Raw genomic sequence first — 19,119 nt, 5'->3', positions numbered from 1 at the left:
TTATGCTCTCTGAAAATGTTAGCTTAAAAAATTGCATTAACTTACTCCAGGGCTATAGATTCCTCCGTTTGAAAACATAGACTCCAGATAGTCTGCTCTCCAAAAGCAGGTGAGACCACCATAATAAAGCACAGTGTATTTTAGGACGCAGCTAGGCCCGAGGTCCAGCCTGACACAGCCCCGCCCCATCTACCCAGACCACGCCCACAAAACATCCAGACCACGCCCAGCACTCTCGGCCCCGCCCCGACACCTGAGGCCCCGCCCCTTCCGCCGCCCGGTCCTGGAGCGTGCACGCACCGAGACGCCTTGCGGGAGCGAGCGCGTCCGGGAGCCCGCGGGCCGAGAAACTCGGCTGGTTGGGGCGACCCGGGCCCGCGGCTCAGGTGAGAGCGGCGCCGGGGCGGTGAAAGGGTTAAGGTGCTGCTGGGGAGCCGCGGGAGGCAGCGGCCGGGTCTGCGGGCGTCGCTGCGCGGGGGCCGGGGGGCCGGCCGCGGGCTGGGTGGGGGCTAGGGGGGTGGGTGCGGTGGGGGAGGGGCTGCGGCTGGGCGGGTGCAGTTTGCAGGCGCTGACCCGGTCCCGGGTCCGAGTCCGGGGCGGCAGTGCTGGAAGCGGGGTGGCAGGGGCGACGGCTTTGGAATCTGGATGCTTGGGAAGGAGCCCGTGCTTAGCCTTTGCAGTGGGGAGGGTCCCAGAGGGACGGGCATCCGGGTGCAGAGAGAGAGAGGTCTCTGGGGGAGATCTCGGGAAAAAGTCCTGGGTGCCCCCCGGCCGGCCGCAGTGAGAAAGCCTCGGCTTCCGGCTGTCTGGCGGCTGCCTGATTTTTGTATCTTGAGACTCGACTGTGTAGAGTAGCAGGGCAAAGGTTGCCACTCGAATGGATTAAATTTAGCCCCCAAACCGCTGTCATTGAAGAAACTTGTGAGATGGCTGTGAAACAGAGGATCCTCCTGAAACTGTGACCCCGAAAGGAACACGGCTGCTTGACTTGGCTTTAGAGCACAGGAAGGGGACCTGAAATTCAGATTGGTTTGGATAAAGGTGCCCCCCCAAAAAAAAAAAAAACCCAAAATGTTTTTGCAAGGAACATTTAATGTCCAAAAAGTAACACTCCCTTCACTCTCTTGCCTTGAGTCTTCAGAACAGTGAGAAAGTCGAGGCCTGTTGCAACCTATATTTTAGTAGCAACTTCGTAACATGCCCTTTAAGCCCATCGGGAACTTGGAGGCAGGAACGCCTAAAGATATCAGGCCCCCATCATTTTGCATGGGGGAGGTTGCTTTGATCATTGCACCAGTCTCCACTGTACATTCAGCCGTGAAGCCCTTTCCCTATTTGCAGAAGTTGGTGTGACCGGGTTTGACTTCTTGCAGCACCAGACATGGAGCAGTGGACCCTTGTTAGTAGACCTTGTTCTCTGAAGCCAAAGAGTTTAGCTCCTACCCTGTTATGCTAAGAGACTTTTTATTCTAAGCATCAGATCGCTTCTGCGTTGTTTACAATTTTTATGTTTTGTTAAATGCATGGATTGTGTGCTTTTTTTTCTCCTTAGCTCAAATTAGCTATTTAAATAGTAGGAATATTCAGGGTGTTGTAATTTGTAATTTACCTTGTACAGAAAGGTGATGATGGTTAGGACCATCCAGCCATTTTATTCCATACTAATCTTTCTGTTGTATTGTATGTTTACATAGATCTGAATATCTCTTGCAGGTTACTTGAAGTATTTTAGTGCAAAGGTGCCTACTTTAGTAACATTACAGGTTTGCTTTTTTATTGTGAGGGTTTTTGGAATAAGTCGGTACATGACAGACTAAATCATATAAGCTACTCTCTTGTTTGGAGAATATTTACTGCAGGAGTCTACAGTTGGGAATCGTACTGAAGAGGACCTGGCCCAACTTCCTTCTTAAAGATAAGGAATAAATTTTAGCTAGCAGTTGCATGCTTTGACTGTTAAGTCTGTTTTTGTTTTGTTCCTCCATATTATTCCACTTCCACATTTGTTAGACCATTTGGGTAGGGATAGGAGCTACAGAGAAAGAACTTAGCCTGTGTTTGTAGAGCGATGATGTTCAAGCCCCCTATTCCCTTTTACTTTTGTTCAGTCTATGGCCTTAGTTTTTTGTTTTTTTTTTAATTTAAAAAAATATTTTATTTATTTATTCCCTTTTGTTGCCCTTGTTGTTTTATTGTTGTAGTTATTGTTGTTGTCATTGTTGGATAGGACAGAGAGAAATGGAGAGAGGAGGGGAAGACAGAAAGGGGGAGAGAAAGACAGACACCTGCAGACCTGCTTCACCGCCTGTGAAGCGACTCCCCTGCAGGTGGGGTTTTTTTTTTTTTTTTTTTTTTGATTTTTATTTTATTTTATTTAAGAAAGGATTAATTAACAAAACCATAGGGTAGGAGGGGTACAACTCCACACAATTCCCACCGCCCAATCTCCATATCCCACCCCCTCCCCCGATAGCTTTCCCATTCTCTATCCCTTTGGGAGCATGGACCCAGGGTCATTGAGGGTTGCAGAAGGTAGAAGGTCTGGCTTCTGTAATTGCTTCCTCGCTGAACATGGGCGTTGACTGGTCGGTCCATACTCCCAGTCTGCCTCTCTCTTTCCCTAGTAGGATGGGTCTCTGGGGAAGCTGAGCTCCAGGACACATTGGTGGTGTCTTCAATCCAGGGAAGTCTGGCCGGCATCCTGATGACACCTGGAACCTGGTGACTGAAAAGAGAGTTAACATACAAAGCCAAACAAATTGTTGAGCAATCATGGACCCAAAGCTTGGAAAAGTGGAGAGGAAGTATTAGGGAGGTACTCACTGCAAACTCTAGTATACTTCTGCTTTCTTACTTTGGTGCCATACTCCAAACTCAGTCAATTTCTGCTTTGCGTTTCTACTTCTTTTTTTTTTTTTTTACATGCATAACGTTCCCCAGATTCCCATTTAGCAATACAACCCCCACTATTTCATTCATCATTTTTCATGGACCTGTATTCTCCCCACCCACCCACCCACCCCAGAGTCTTTTACTTTGGTATAATACTCCAATTCCATTTCAGGTTCGACTTGTGTTTTTTTTTTTTTTTTTTTAATACTTGTTTGTAGCTATTGGCCTTATGAGATATTCTCTGAAAGTGTTTTACTATTTTTTTTTTGTTTTAGTATTTTCTTTTTTTTTTTTTGAGCTTTTTAAAAATTTTCTTTATTTATAGAGACAGAAATCAAGAGGGAAGAGGGGGAGAGAGAAGGAGGCTGACTATGTAACATTGCTTTACCACTTGTAAAGCTTTCCCCCTGCAGGTGGGGAACTGGGGGCTCAAACCTGGGTCCTTGTGCATTGTAATGTGCGCTCAACCAGTTGTGCCACCACTTGACCCCTCACTATTTACTTTTCCACTCTGTTCAGTTATTGCAGGAAGGGGAAAATAACACTGTGCACGTGCTTATAAAAGATGAGCCAGCTAACGGCAGATTATCTGCCATGGTCCAGTACTCAAAGCCTCTGGAGTTGTTAGTTTCCCCCTGTAGGTAGGAACTGGGGGCTTGAACTTGGGTCCTCGCTTATGGTAACGTGCACCAGGTGAGCCATCATCCAGCCTCTATAAATAAAATCTTATTAGACCAGTGGGATAGCTCATCAGGTAGGGTGCGTGCATTGCCCTGCCCATGACCCATAAGCCCCAGCATCACATGGGATGTGCTTTGACACTGGACGAAATTTCGGTGCTGTGATGACACACTCTTGCTGTGTCTGCCTGAATGAAAGAAGTGTCCTGGTGGCCCAGGAGGTAATTCAGTGGATAAGGCATTAGACTCTCAAGCATGAGGTCCTGAGTTTGATCCCTGGCAGCACATGTACCAGAGTGATATCTGGTTCTTCCTCTCTCTCTATCTTTCTCAGTAATAAATAAGTTAAATCTTAAAGAAAAAAAGAAAGAAAAGAAAACAAAAGAAAGTGGCCTCGAGTAGTGAGGTTGTGCATAGGACACCTTGGCACATTTTGCAGAACCATTAAATGAAATACATGAGAGACCTGACACTTCGTAGACCTTCATTAAATAACCTGCTTTTAGCTTTACTAGTCTGGACTAGTGAGTTTCCTTTTGTGAAAAAATAGCAAAACACTGGTCGCTTAAAAACAAGTACACACACACACACACACACATTTAGCTCACTTTAATAGTGTACTGCTGTGCCATGTGTGCAACACGGGTTCAAGCTTAGACCTTATCCCACTTTGAAGAAAGCTTTGGTACTGTGGTCTCTCTCTCTACCTGTCTCTATCTAAATAAATAAAACCCAAGTCAACAGACTAAGTCTTTGTGAGGACTATGATGGTTATTGTTAGGAGGATGAGGGCACAGAACTTTGGATGTGATGTGGAACTAATCTTGTAAACCACAACTAAGTGACTAGTAAAAGTAATAAAAAAATTCTAAAATATTAAAATAGCAGTTGTTCAAACAGTGATAAGGGAGGTGGTGCAGTGATAAGGCTTTGGACTCTCAAGCATGAGGTCCTGAGTTTGATCCCTGGCAGCACATGTGCCATAGTGATGTCTGGTTCTTTCTCATTAATAAATAAATAAAATATTTTTTTAAGAAGTTGCTATAGCAGAGAGATTATTGGTCTGGAAGGGTCGCTTTAGCCTGCTGGGCATTTAATTTTAGTTTCATTTTGCTTATGTGTAAAAAGACATATGAAATTCTATAAATTTGAAAGTAACTGTCGAAGTGAAGTGGCTAGTAACTCATCCTGAGAGGCATACTGGAGAAGATTTGGAAATTCAGATGAGAATGCGTTGGTTTGGAAGGAGGGCGGAGAGCTGTTTAACTGTCATTCAGGTACAAGGATGAAGTGTAAAAATAGATTGAGTGTTTTCTGGGGGAGAATATTTTCTGAAGGAAAGCTTTCGTGCCAGCCCGAGAGGTCCCTTGGACTTCTGCCTATGTAAGGTCTGACTGCCTGCCTGCATTTGTCTAGGTACCTGCAGAGCAATGGATTCCTTGGATCACATGTTGACCGACCCCCTGGAACTGGGTCCGTGTGGAGACGGCCATGGCACACGCATCATGGAGGACTGCCTCCTGGGGGGCACGAGGGTCAGTCTACCTGAGGACCTCCTGGAGGATGTAAGTGAATGTGCTCCCGCCACCTTTTCTCTGTCAGGTTCCCTGGAGCTGCTGCATAAACGTTTCCCACACGACTTCTTAAGTTTTCAGTCTTACAGATTCTCTGTTTCATTTTCATCCCTGTTTGTACATATTCTAGTTTTAGAAATTTTATAGATTTTTTTTCCCCTGCTTTCCCCGCCCACCCCCCCTTTTTTTTTTTTAAAACCCTCTTCCTTTTAAAAGTATTTCATTTTAGTGGTCCGGGAGGTGGCGCAGTAGATAAAGCAGTGGACTCTCAAACATGAGGTCCTGAGTTCAATCCCCGGCAGCACATGTACCAGAGTGATGTCTGGCTCTTTCTCTGTCCTATATTTCTCATTAATAAAAAGTATTTCATTTTATTAGAACAAGAGAGGTGGCCGGGTGGTTGTGCACTGGGTTAAGGGGACATAGTATGAAGCGCAAGGACTGGCGCAAAGATCCTGGTTCAAGCTCTGTATCTCCCCCTGCTCTCTCAATTTCTCTTTGTCCTATCCTATATATAAAAAAATGAAAAAATGGTCTCCAGGAGTGGTGGATTTTGTAGTGCTGGCACAGAGTCCCATCAGTAAACCTGGAAGGAAAAAAAAAACACATTAGAAATGGACCTACCCTATGATCCTGCAGTTCCTCTCCTGGGGATAGGATATATCCTAAGGAACCCAACACATCCATCCAAAAAGATCTGTGTGCACATATGTTCTTGGCAGCACAATTTGTAATAGCCAAAACCTGGAAGCAACCCAGGTGTCCAACAACAGATGAGTGGCTGGGCAAGTTGTGGTATATATACACAATGGAATACTATTCCGCTATCAAAAATGGTGACTTCACCGTTTTCAGCCGATCTTGGATGGACCTTGAAAAATTCATGTTAAGTGAAATAAGTCAGAAACAGAAGGATGAATATGGGATGATCTCACTCTCAGGCAGAAGTTGAAAAACAAGATCAGAAAAGAAAACACAAGTAGAACCTGAACTGGAATTGGCGTATTGCACCAAAGTAAAAGACTCTGGGGTGGGTGGGTGGGGAGACTACAGATCCAAGAAGGATGACAGAGGACCTAGTGGGGGTTGTATTGTTAAATGGGAAACTGGGGAATGTTATGCATGTACAAACTATTGTATTTACTGTTGAATGTAAAACATTAATTCCCAATAAAGAAATTAAAAAAAAAAAAAAAAAAGGAAGAACAAGAGAGGAAAATAGAGACCAAAGCACTGAACTCTGGCATAATGGTGGTGCTGGGGATTGAACCTGAGATCTCAGGGTATGTCTGGGATACTAGCACTCAGTTATCTCCTTTGGCTCTCCTTTTCTTTTAAACACATCTTTCCTTTAGGGAGTAGCTTGCTTGGATAGCATGCTGCCTTGCCAGTGTGCGCAGCCCAGGCCCCTGCTGCATTGAAGGAAGCTCAGTGCTGTGATCTCTTTCATTCTGTCTGCCTCTCCAACATTTTTACTTTATTCATTTATTTTTAATATTTTTATTTACTTATTATTGGATAGAGACAGAGAAATTGAGAGGAAAGGGGGAGGTAGAGAGGGAGAGAGACAGACAGACGCCTGCAGCCCTGCTTCACCACTTGTGAAGCTTTTCCCCCTGCAGGTGGGCACCAGGGGCTTGAACCTGGGACCTTGCGCACTGTAATGTACATGCTTAACCAAGTGTGCACTTAGCCATATATGCCACAGCCTGGGTCCCCCTCTATAAAAAAATTTAAACAAGCCATGTTTTATTTCTTTATTTCATATGAACTGTCAATAGAAGAGTTTCATACGAGACAGGACTTGAGCACCACTCGTGGTACTTGGAACATAAGGAGTCCACTGGGAGCTTCAGGCGTGAAGCCCGCGTTCTGGCCGAGCTGTTGCTCTAGCTCACTGTGGTTATGCCCCTGGGTTTGTACGCCAGCACCTCACTGAATAAAACAACCCTAATAACTCGGCTAAGAAGAAATTGTAGTGCTCTGTTCAGTCTACAATTCACTGCTAAGCCCTACCGTCCTTGTACCTCACCTTCTTTTTTTCAGTTAGAGAAAACATGAACTATATCACATGTAAGACAATAGAATGTGTATGTTTACCATTTCAGGGGTGATAAGACAAAACCCATGACGCGACCACTTGGGTTAAGTCGGATGCTGCCAGTTCCACTCACCCCCACCCCCCGTGCTTCGCTTCCCTCTCCTTTATCCCCACATACAACTGCTTTCCTTCCTTGTGTTTGATGATTTTGTTCAGCTTTTTGCCTCAGCAGCTTTTTTTTGTTTGTTTGTTTTTTAACCCCTTTCCTTATCCCTTATTGTCTTAAATGTTACTCCTTCAGGCAGGTGGAGGCCTGGGATGCGTGCTTCTAGGTAAAAAGTACATTACAGTGGTCCGGGAGGTGACGCAGTGGATAAAGCATTGGATTCTCAACCATGAGGTCCTGAGTTCGATCCCTGGCAGCACATGTACCAGAGTGATGGCTGTTTCTTTCCTTCTCCTATCTTTCTCATGAATAAATAAATAAATTCTTTAAAAAAAAAAAAGTACATTACAATTGCCTGTTTTATTTTAGTATCTTTTATTTTACCAGAGCACTGCTCAGTTCTGGTTTATGGTGGTACTGGGGATTGAATTTAGGACTTTTGGTGCCTCAGGCCTGTCTTTTTTACATTACCATTATGCTATCTCCCCAGCCTCCAAGTAATTCCCTTTTAGAAAGCTCTAGCATCATAGGTCCCAGTTCAAGTCCTAGCACCACCATAAGCCAGAGCTGAACATTGCCCTGGTAAATAAATAAGTAAAAAAAAAAAAAAAAAGTTCTAGCTAGAGCCCAGGGCTTGCATATGTGAGATCCAGGATTAGTATTTAGCATACAGAAAAAAGCTAACACGTGATTGTTGAGTTGGAAACCTAGTCTGACCTATTGCTTCTAACTCAATTCCTCAAGTTGACTTGGTTCCCATGCCAAGTCCCTCCTCCTCCCCTTCCCCCTGAATAGTTTTATCACTTTATTGAGGAAATGTTGATTCACAGGATGGTTATTGTCCCCGTGTCAAATTTTTATTGCTACTAATTTTAAGTTAGACTCAGATGCCCACCATCGTCACCTTCATTGCCAGAAATGATTTCCAGATGGGATGTTCCCTACTGAGCCCATTTTCCTTTGGGTTATTGTTTGCTGTGGTGTATAAGGTTGTGGCTGATATGTAATCTCTGCTGACAAAATTTTAAGTTCTGAGAATTAAGTAAAGATTGGTGCAGTTTTTGTTCCAAGACCTTAAAGTTTTTTCAACTTCTAGAGATGTACTTAACACCACTGACCCTAGAGATGTACTTAACACCACTGACCTGTACACTTGGACACAAGTAAGCATGATGTTACATGTGTATTTATCACTCAGAACACAACAGCCGCGACTGACTTCACTCTCATTTGCTTTTCCAAATTCTCCTAGCCTGAGGTATTCTTTGACGTGGTCAGCCTGTCGACTTGGCAAGAGGTACTGAGTGACTCCCAGCGTGAGCACCTCCAGCACTTCCTGCCCCACTTCCCTGAAGACAACCTGGAGCAGCAGAATGAGCTTATCCTCGCACTCTTCAGCGGTGAGAACTTCCGCTTTGGAAACCCTCTGCACATCGCCCAGAAGCTCTTCCGAGGTGTGTTGCTGCACTTTCTTTCTCTCTTTATTTTTCTGAGAGGGGTGGGAACACATTGACTTATGTGGACACTCTCTCTGTTCTCTTCTGTTTATTTTCACTTCTATAGCAGAGAACAGTTTTATGCAACCACTTGGCTTTCTTGCATGATTTTGGTACCCTCCCCACCCCTTTTTTTTTTTTAAGATTTATTTATTTATACATGAAGAAGATGGGAGGGGGAGAGAGAGAGAATGAGAATCAGAATCAGACACATCACTGGTACATGTGCTGCCTGGGATTGAACTCAGGACCCCACACTTGAGAGTTCAGTACTTTATGCACAGTGCCACCTCCTAAACCACCCCCTCTTTTTTTTTCCCCCAACCCCTCTTCCAATGATCTCAGTTACTATTTAAAAATTTTTTAAAATATATTTATTTATTTGTTCCCTTTTGTTGTCCTTGTTGTTTTATTGTTGTAGTTATTATTGATGTTGTTGTTGGGTAGGACAGAGAGAAATGGAGAGAGGAGGGGAAGACAGAGGGGGAGAGAAAGATAGACACCTGCAGACCTGCTTCACCGCTTGTGAAGTGACTCCCCTGCAGGTGGGGAGCCAGGGGCTCGAACTGGGGTGTGAATATCTTTCCACTTCTTTGGTCTTTTTCTATTTCGTTAAGTAGAAGTCTTTTACTTCTTTGGTTAGGTTTTTCCATAGATATTTGATTGTTTTCTTGCTATAGTAAATGGAATTGATTTCTGGATTTCAATTTCTTCTAACTTAGTGTTTGCATAGAGGAATGCCGCTGACTTTTGAATGTTAATTTTGTAATCTGACACCTTACTATATTGCCTGATGATTTCCAAAAGCTTCTTGCTGGATTCTTTAGGTTTTTCTATGTATACTATCATATCATCTGCAAATAGGGAGAGTTTGACTTCTTCTCTTCCAATCTGTATGCCTTTAATTCCTTGGTCCTGCCTGATTGCTATGGCAAGAACTTCTATAACACTATGTTGAATAGTACTGGTGACAGTGGGCAGCCCTGTCTAGTACCTGATCTGAGGGGAAATGCTTCCAGTTTTTCACCACTGAGTATGATGTTGGCTGTAGGTTTGCTACATATAGACTCTACTATCTTGAAGAATTTTCTTTTTTTTTTTAAGATTTTTAAAAAAAATATTTATTCCCTTTTGGTGCCCTTGTAGTTATTGTTGTTATTGATGTCATTGTTGTTGGATAGGACAGAGAGAAAAATGGATGGAGGAGGGGAAGACAGAGGGGGGAGAGAAAGATAGACACCTGCAGACTTACTTCACCGCTTGTGAAGCAACTCCCCTACAGGTGGGGAGCCAGGGGCTGGAACTGGAATCCTTACACTAGTCCTTGCACTTTGCGCCACGTGCCCTTAAGCCGTTGTGCTACCACCTGACTCCCAAGAATTTTCTGTCATGTTTATTTACTGGATAGAGACTATCAGCAGTCAAGGGGGAAGGGGAAGATAAGGAGAAAGAATGAGAGAAAATTGCAGCCCCAATTCACCACTTGTGAAGCTTTCCCCCTATAGGTGGTAACTGGGGACTTGAACCTGGGTCCTTGCATATTATAACATATGTGCTCAACTAGGTGCACCACCACCCAGCCCCTGTTATTATTATTTATTTTATTTTACTTTATTTTAATGTTAATCAACTTGTTTATTAGTTTTAATTTTTTAATCGGTTTCTTTACTTTGTTTTCATTTAATAAATATATTAATGTAATTGATTATTTACTTTATTTTAATTAATTCACTTACTTATTTTATTTTTATTTTTTATTTATAAACAGGAAACATTGCAAAAACCATAGGATAAGAGGGGTACAACTCCACACAGTTCCCACCACCAGAATTCCGTATCCCATCCCTTCCCCTGATAGCTTTCCTATTCTTTATCCCTCTGGGAGTATGGACCCAAGGTCATTGTGGGATGCAGAAGGTGGAAGGTCTGGCTTCTGTAATTGCTTCCCCGCTGAACAAGGGCATTAACAGGTCTATTCATACTCCCAGCCTGCCTCTCTCTTTCCCTAGTGGGGAGGGGTTCTGGAGAATCGGAGCTCCAGGACACATTGGTGGGGTTGTCTGTCCAGGGAAGTCTGGTTGGCATCATGCTAGCATCTGGAACCTGGTGGCTGAAAAGAGAGTTAACAAACAAGTTCTTTACTAATCATGAACATAAAGGCTAGAATAGTGCAGATGAAGAATTGGGGGGGGGGTCTCCATTTTGTAGATAGCTATTATAGATAGTTATTGCTATTATCATATTATTTGGCAATTGGGTTAACTTTGAAATATCCCTTTGTTAGGACTTGCTGTGTCATACACAATATCACCATAATTTATGTCCTTTGACATTATTTGTTTATAGCTGTGCCACCAGTTGCTTCTCTTCTCCCTGGTCTAAGCTTGAAGAGGGGGAGAGGGGAGTGAGGTAGGGGTGGGAAAGGAAGGATATCCGGAGCACTGCTCAGCTCTGGCTGATGGTGGTGCTGGGGATTGAACCTGGGACTTCAGAACCTCAGGCATGAATGTCTTTTGCAGCACCACTATGCTGTCCCCCAGCCTGTAAGTTACTATTGTTTAGATGGTTTTATTCTTCCTCAATACTGTAGGCTTTCACCATCTTTTGATGCTTGCTGTTTTGTCACCCATCTGGAGGAAGCTGCCTTTTTAAAACTTGACTTTTCAGAATATGTATCAACTGCCTCTACTTGGAATAAAATTCATAGCCAGCGCTTCTCAGTGTGACCTGGTCTCTGGGCGGTTGTTGACCATCACTTGGGGCTGTTCTCTGCTTTTTCCATTGCTCAGCCCAGTGCTGGCCAATAGAAATATTTCCTGAACCATACATATTCCATTTAAACTTTTCCCAAAGTCATACAAAAAAAAAAAGACTTACTGGTGGTAAAGGAGAGAGAATCAGAGCATCATTCTGGCACATGTAATGCTTGACAAGCCACTGCTATAACCAGTGGGCTCCCTCCTCAGCCATAATAAATGTGTATTTTTCAGCTCACTGTGCTCAAAATCTTATTTTCACAAGTTTGGCACTTGTGTTCCCTATTCTCGATCACAGTCGTGCTGCATTCTGTGGCTTAGACCCGTTGGAGCTCAGTACGTTTTTTTTTTTGTCTGGAATGGGTCTGCCCAGTAGATTGTTTTATGTATCAGATTTCCTGGGAGGGCACTTTGTGTCCCCTTTCAAGTCACTCTGCTGTGGTTTGATGCATTTTGGGGTGCAGCAAGATGGAACTGTAGTAGACACTCTTGTGCTTTCTGTAATATCCTCTGTGACTTGATGCAGACAGATGGCTTTGGCAGGACATGGGTTCAGTGACCTCGTTGCTTTCTGTTTGCAGTGAAACTGTAAAACAGATGCCAGTCCTCTTCCCACTCATTGTGACATCTGCAAACCTCCTTTGTTTTAATATTTATTTTATTATTTTTTTAAATATTTATTTTATTTATTTATTCCCTTTTGTTGCCCTTGTTGTTTTATTGTTGTAGTTATTATTGTTGTTGTCGTTGTTGGATAGGACAGAGAGAAATGGAGAGAGGAGGGGAAGACAGAGAGGAGGAGAGAAAGATAGACACCTGCAGACCTGCTTCACCACCTGTGAAGCGACTCTCCTGAAGGTGGGGAGCCGGGGTTCGAACCGGGATCCTTATGCCGGTCCTTGTGCTTTGCGCCACCTGCGCTTAACCTGCTGCGCTACAGCCCGACTCCCAATATTTATTTTATTTTTAAGAGAGGTGGGGGGGGTGGAGGAATACCACAGCTCAGTTCTGCCTTATGGTGGTGCAGGGGATTGAACCCAGGACTTTGGAGCCTCAGGCTTGAGAGTCTGTTTGCATAACCCTTATGCTATCTTCCTCACCCAACTTTGTTCTTTTAAGATGGACACTTTAACCCTGAGGTGGTCAAGTACCGGCAGCTATGCTTCAAGTCACAGTACAAGAGATACCTCAACTCTCAGCAGCAATATTTCCATCGACTGCTGAAGCAAATTCTTGCCTCCCGGAGTGTAAGTAGTGTCGGGACTGAATATAAAATGTGAGGGGGCCGAGTGGTGGTGCACTTGGTTGAGCACTCATGTTGAAATGCTGACCCTGGCTCAAGCCCTTGGTCCCCCCCCTACAGGGGGAAAGCTTCACAAATGGTGAAGCAGGGCTACAGGTTCTCTTTCCCTGTCTGTGTCCCCTCTTCCTCTCAATTTCTGGCTATCTCTATCCAATAAGTAGATTAAAAAATATTTTTAAATTATCTATTTATTCCCTTTTGTTGCCCTTGTTGTTTTTTATTGTTGTAGCTATTATTGTTGCTGTTATTGATGTTGTCGTTGCTGGATAGGACAGAGAAATGGAGAGAAGAGGGGAAGACAGAGAGGGGGAGAGAAAGACAGACACCTGCAGACCTGCTTCATCACCTGTGAAGCGACTCCCCTGCAGGTGGGGAGCCGGGGGCTCCAACCAGGGTCCTTGCACTTTGCGCCATGTGCGCTTAACCCACTGTGCTACCGCTCAACCCCCTAATTTATTATTTTTTTAATGTGAGCAGTGAACTCAGATTCCATGATACTAGGAAGTGCTTTGGGTGCAAAATACTATGGGGGGTGGTGGCAAGCGGTGGTGCACCTGGTTAAGCACTCACACTACAAGGACCCAGGTTCAAGCCCCTGGTCCCCACCTGCAGGGGGAAAGCTTCATGAGTGGTGAAGCAGGGCTGCAGGTGTCTCTCTCTCTCCCTCTCTGTATCCTCCTTCCTCTCAATCTCTATCCAATAATAAATGAAAATATTAAAAAATAATAAAATTTAAAAAAAAAACTGTGAGAGGAGCAAGGAGATGGCTGGCCTAGTAGAGTGCATAGTTCATCACCCGTGAGCACTTGGGTCTGAGCCCCGGCACCACATGGGAAGGAGCATCGTGAACTCAGGGGAAGGCCCATGAACAGTGGAGTGACGCTGTGGTGTTTCTCCTTCTTTTTCCTTTGTTTATTTTTTAAGATTTTGTTAATTTATCTTTAATGAAAGAGATAACACAGAGAGAAAGATACAGGGACAGAGACCAGAACACTGATCAGCTCTGCCTTATGGTGGTGCTGGGGATTGAACCCGGGACCTCAGAGTCTGAGGCGTAAAAGCTGTTTTATTTATATAATCATTATGCTATCTCCCCAGCCCTTTCTCCTTCTCTGTCTGCAGTTACAGAAGAGCAAGTCTCTCAGGAGTAGTGGAGTCGTGTAGAGGCAATTAATAGTATCAGATAATAGTATAATAGATAATACTATAATAGATAATAGTATCAGATAATAGTATCAGATAATAAGAGAGGGGAAGGCAAATAATGAAATCTATCTAGAGTAAATCATGACACAGTGAAGCTATATCATCTTTTTTTGTCCTTGTTCATTGTTGTTGTTATTAGTATTGTTATTATTGCCATTGTTGTTGGATAGGACAGAGAGAAATGGAGAGAGGAGGGGAAGATAGGGGGAGAGAAAGACAAACACCTATAGACCTGCTTCACCGCTTGTGAAGAGACCCGCCTGCAGGTGGGGAGCCGGGGGTCGAACCAGGATCCTTATACCAGTCCTTGCACTTTGTGCCATGTACGCTTAACCCGCTGTGCTACCACCCAGCCCCCTATATCATCCTTTCTTAAAGGTCAATATTAACATGTATCCTGATTTCAGACATCCTAAAACATGAAGGGAGAAAAAAAAGATTTTCAAATGGACGAAAATAATAACTCAGTCTTTACCAAGATAAAATACTTTTAGCTCTGTCATGGACTCCCAGGAGAACCAGGCTACTTTAGATTTGATGCAGACTGTTCCTGGGCTTTTGAATCCCCTGACAGATAGATAACAGTACACCAAGTCCAGTAGCCCTCAGATCTGGACCAGTTCTTGGAGGCAAAGTTGTTCTGGCTCTTAAGTGATTCTTATTACTTCAGTATAAAATGTTTAGGTGTCTCGTATAAATGCTTAGTGGAGAGATTCAGCTCAAGATGCGATTTATTTATGTTTTGGTTGAACTGGGGGCCTAACACATACATGATTTCCTTTACTCTGGGCAGTTGTTTTCATTCAGATGTCGGTGGGGGGGGGTGTGTGACATTGAGCATCAGATCTTCCTCTGTTGCCAGGGCACTTTCTATGTGGGACTGGGACATAAACCCGAGTCGTGCACATGGAAATGTGAGCACTCTAGTGAGCTCTCTCCTGCCCTGGAACCTTTTGCTCTCCCCTATTTTTGGACATACTCAATGCATATTGTTTTTTGTTCTCGAGGGAGGATGTTGAGCTTATTAAGCAATGAAGAAAAAGTCCCAAGAATACTCTGGCTGATGAGCTATACTTTGATCTGTCCACTTTCTAGGACCTCTTGGACATGGCCCGGCGGAGTGGCCCAGCCCCTTCCTTCCGACAGAAGCGCCCTTCACCATCTCGAACCCCCGAGGAGCGGGAGTGGCGAACCCAGCAGCGCTACTTAAAGGTCTTGAGGGAGGTGAAGGAGGAGTGTGGCGACACAGCCCTGTCCTCTGACGAAGAGGGTGAGTGTCCTTGGGCGCTCGTGTTTGCTGGGGTGTGGGAATTACCCCGTGTCGTTTGTTTGGAGCCAGTGGTAGCCATTAATCTCCCCACCAGCAAGGAAGCCATCCCAGTTGTCTGTCGCGGGTGGCCAGTGGGACTCGGAACCCTGTGGTGTTTGGGAACTGAGACATTCCTGGCAGGTGGGGTGTGACCGCACACCGTTGCCTTTGACTGCATTTGAGTCCCAATGAGACATATCCCTGCCTGGCAGGGCTCTCCACAGCAGACCTGTCTGGTCCTATTGTGTCACTTGAGAGAACTGCTTTTCCCCTTACAGGAGGGCAGTAGTGACTGTTGGCCTGCTGCAATGCGACCCCATCACTCTGTTGAAGTCTCTCTTCCTGGAAGAGCCGTTTAAGTGACCTAAGTGTGCTCCAGTTCGCCTGGGGAAGGGTCAGAAAGGATTGGTGGAACCCTGGCCTCCATGTTGTTGGCTTAGCCTTGTTGAACTCAAATGGCCACTTACCCACTCTCCCTTATTGGAGTCCACAGCCACGTTGGATTTACAAGAAAAATTTTCTTTTGAAGATCTCACCTCATGGCTTCCGAGCTCTCCAGCACGTTCTCCTAGCCCTGCGGTGCCCCTGAGGGTGGTGCCCACACTTTGTACCATGGACATGAAAACTGCAGGTGAGACTGAGCTGATGCTGTCAGCGAGTGGGGAATCAGGACGTAGGCCTGAGGACTCCCCAAGAGGGAGGTGGATACTAGGTTCTTAGTTACCAGGAAAATAAAAATGGTTTTCTTTGAGAGCCAGTAGATTTAAAGAAGTCCCGTTTTGTTTGTTTGGCTCACCCCCCCACCCCCCAGCTCTACTTAGCTCTGGCTCCTGGTGGTGCTGGGGATTGAACCTGGGACCTACAATGCCTTAGGCATGAAAGGCTTTTTGCATAACCACTTTGCTCTCTCTCTCTCCAGCCCTGGTGAGGTTTTTTTCTGAGTTCAGTCTTGCAAGAGGCAAGTACAGTGACTTGCCTTTGTTTTGACTTGCATTTTTCTTTGGGAGTTTATCTGGTGATATTGGAAGCTAGAGAAAGGCTGAATCTCCCCACTTGCAGGGGGAAAGCTTCATGAATGGTGAAGCAAGGCTGCATGTGCCTTTCTGTCTCTTTCCCTCTTTCTATTCCCTCTCTCCTCTTAATTTCTATCTCTAATAAGTAAATAAACAGATTAAAAAAGAGACTGAATCTTAAAATATTACTTAGCCAAGGGACAATTCATTAATAGAACAGAAGGGGTACCCAGAGTTATAACAGTTTCTTAGACTGTCTGGAACTAGAGAAGAGCCTTTTAATTGGGTTGGAAATAAGAAAAGGAAACAAAAATATGCAAAGAATGTGAAGAAGCAGTCATGTGTTTTTTAGGAGTAGCTAAATAGCTGACGCTGTTGTTATTGAAATTGTGTATGAAAAAGCTGGACAGTTGACCCTGTGACGGTTTCAAGTTTGTTGGTATTACAGAAGCCAGAGGGGAGACTCAGAAAAATATCTAACTTTAATTTTATTTTTAATTTAAAAAGCTTTTTTAATTATTACTTATTTTTGTATATATTTATTTTTCCCTTTTGTTGCCCTGGTTGTTTAACATTGTTGTGGTTATTGATATCATTGTTGTTGGATAGGACAGGGAGAAATGGAGAGAGGAGAGGAAGACAGAGGGGGAGAGAAAGATAGACACCTGCAGACCTGCTTCACCCCCTGTGAAGCGACTTCCCTGCAGGTGGGGAGCCGGGGGCTCGAACAAGGATCCTTAATGCCAGTCCTTGTGCTTAGTGCCACATTCGCTTAATCTACTGCGCCACTGCCCGACTCCCAAAAGATTTCTATTTATTGGATAAAGACAGCCAGAAATTGAGAGGAAAGGGGGAGATAGGTGTTAGAGGCAGTAACTATAGAACAGTTATAAGTATAATCGCTTTTGAGTTTTAAGAATAGTTTAAATATAGTTGCTTTTTGCCCTCCTGCCCAGTGAGGTGGAAAATTCCTTGCCCTTTTCCCCTCAACAGAACCTAAAAGGCCATCAATTATTTTGACAGACCCTGCAGTGAACAGACCTCCTCATGACCTTTACATAGGAATACTATCACCAGGTAGTTTAAACAGGTGGCCTGATGAATTCCAAACAGATGGCCAGGTGGTCCCAACAGAGAGCAAAAGAATGTGGTGACCCCTCCCACTTAGGCGGGGACCTATTGGTCTGGTGTGATGTTTAGAACTAGCCCAGGCTTTATTCTGAATGGATCAGGCTATTGATAAGTTTGAAATGATTGGATATAGGCTGATAAGGTGATGTGTTCCCCCCTCCCTGAGTGGAGTCTGAATTCCTGTAAATTGTGTGGTTTGAGCCTTGTTCAGGGTCGAGCTGGCAGACTGCTGTCTGTTGCCACTCGGCCCGGATTGCTATTCGTGAATAAACATCTTTTGCTTCCTTGCAGTGGATGGTGGTTTGATTTCACTTGCTAACAATAGGGAGAGAGACAGAGACACCAGCAACACTGTTTCACCACTCACAAAGCTCTTGGGGGGTGTTCAAACCCGGTGCTTTGTAATGTGTGCGTTAAGCCAGGTGTGCCACCACCCTGCCCCTGACATCACATGCTGCAAGTGACCAGAGAGCTAAGAATGTGAGCACTGGGGCTGTGGGTGACTTAGTCCATGTGATTCGGTTCCTTTCCTCTCAGATAAAATAGAATTGGGTGACAGTGACCTGAAGATAATGTTAAAGAAGCACCATGAGAAGCGGAAGCATCAACCAGTAAGATGGGGTGAGGGAGGGGGGGTATGTGGATCTAAATAGGATTTTCGATCTCTGTGGATTCACTGCCTCAGGGCAGAAGGAGGTGGTCACTCCCTCACTCACGTTTTCTTTCCTTATTGAGGCAAAGGAGTAACCAGATAGAATAGTTAACAGCAAAGGTGTGACGAGAAGAATGCTTTTGACTTGTTCAAGCGTGCTTAACCCAGTGTGATTTAATCTCTGTTATCAGCGCAAATACACAAATCATTAGGTCCGCTTTGTGAATGCTTGAAGAGCTTCACAAATGTGCTTGAGCCCTACTGCGAGTCAGCGGCAGAGGCAAGAGTCAGACCCTGCTCTTCTCACTGTGCCACTTTTCTCCTCTCTCCCACATCCGGATAGTGCCTGTGCAGCCAGGCTGTGGAGAGTCATAGGGGAGGGAAAAGCAGAGCACTGAGCCGGGAGCACTCCCACACTGGAAGTCAGAACTTCACTTACTCTGCTACTGGGCACTTTCCGCAACTTCTCTGAACCTCACTTTCAGACTTTGTAAAGTGTGACCATACTTTATTATTATCTTTAATAACGTAATAATTACAGTGACCCTAAAAGAGAAAGAAAAAGGCCATTTAAAGAGCATGTAAAATAAGGAACATGAAGAGTGTGGAGTACCTTACATTGGGGATTTTGGACCTGGGTTCCCCTGTGCACCCTTACGCATGGCAGCTGGTAAAGCCCCCTAGTGCACCCAACATTTACTTGTTCAATAAATTGGCAGCTCACCTTTTTCACCCCATCTTGGATAGATTCCTTGAAGGAATCTTTTTTTTTTTTTTTTTTTTTAAACCAGAGCACTGCCCTACTCTAGTTTATGGTGGTGTGAGGAATTGAACCTGGGACTATAGAGCCTCAGGCATGAGAGTCTATTTGCAAAACCATTATGCTATCTTCCCCCGCCC

At 44.5% G+C, this 19,119-nt stretch overlaps 1 protein-coding gene across 4 annotated transcripts in view; it reads left to right on the top strand.

Moving 5' to 3' along the window:
* The first annotated feature begins 276 nt into the window (after positions 1 to 276).
* Positions 277 to 19,119, top strand: part of NFRKB (nuclear factor related to kappaB binding protein) — a 40,147-nt gene continuing 21,304 nt past the window's right edge. For 2 of the 4 annotated variants that reach the window (XM_060180182.1, XM_060180181.1), the window contains exons 1-7: positions 277 to 386; positions 4,989 to 5,137; positions 8,606 to 8,807; positions 12,725 to 12,852; positions 15,210 to 15,384; positions 15,953 to 16,054; positions 18,105 to 18,178. In XM_060180182.1, the coding sequence (XP_060036165.1) occupies positions 5,003 to 5,137; positions 8,606 to 8,807; positions 12,725 to 12,852; positions 15,210 to 15,384; positions 15,953 to 16,054; positions 18,105 to 18,178 (816 nt within the window). In that variant the 5' untranslated portion in view covers positions 277 to 386; positions 4,989 to 5,002. Of the gene's footprint in view, positions 387 to 4,988; positions 5,138 to 8,605; positions 8,808 to 12,724; positions 12,853 to 15,209; positions 15,385 to 15,916; positions 16,055 to 18,104; positions 18,179 to 19,119 lie in introns of all 4 variants that reach the window. The other 2 variants (XM_060180180.1, XM_007539542.3) reach the window with 1 other exon arrangement.

Source organism: Erinaceus europaeus, chromosome 20 (assembly GCF_950295315.1).
Source record: "Erinaceus europaeus chromosome 20, mEriEur2.1, whole genome shotgun sequence".
In the NCBI taxonomy this organism is placed as follows: domain Eukaryota; kingdom Metazoa; phylum Chordata; class Mammalia; order Eulipotyphla; family Erinaceidae; genus Erinaceus; species Erinaceus europaeus.
The sequence above is the reverse complement of the archived record's forward strand: the minus strand, read 5'-3'. Positions and strand labels throughout refer to the sequence as shown.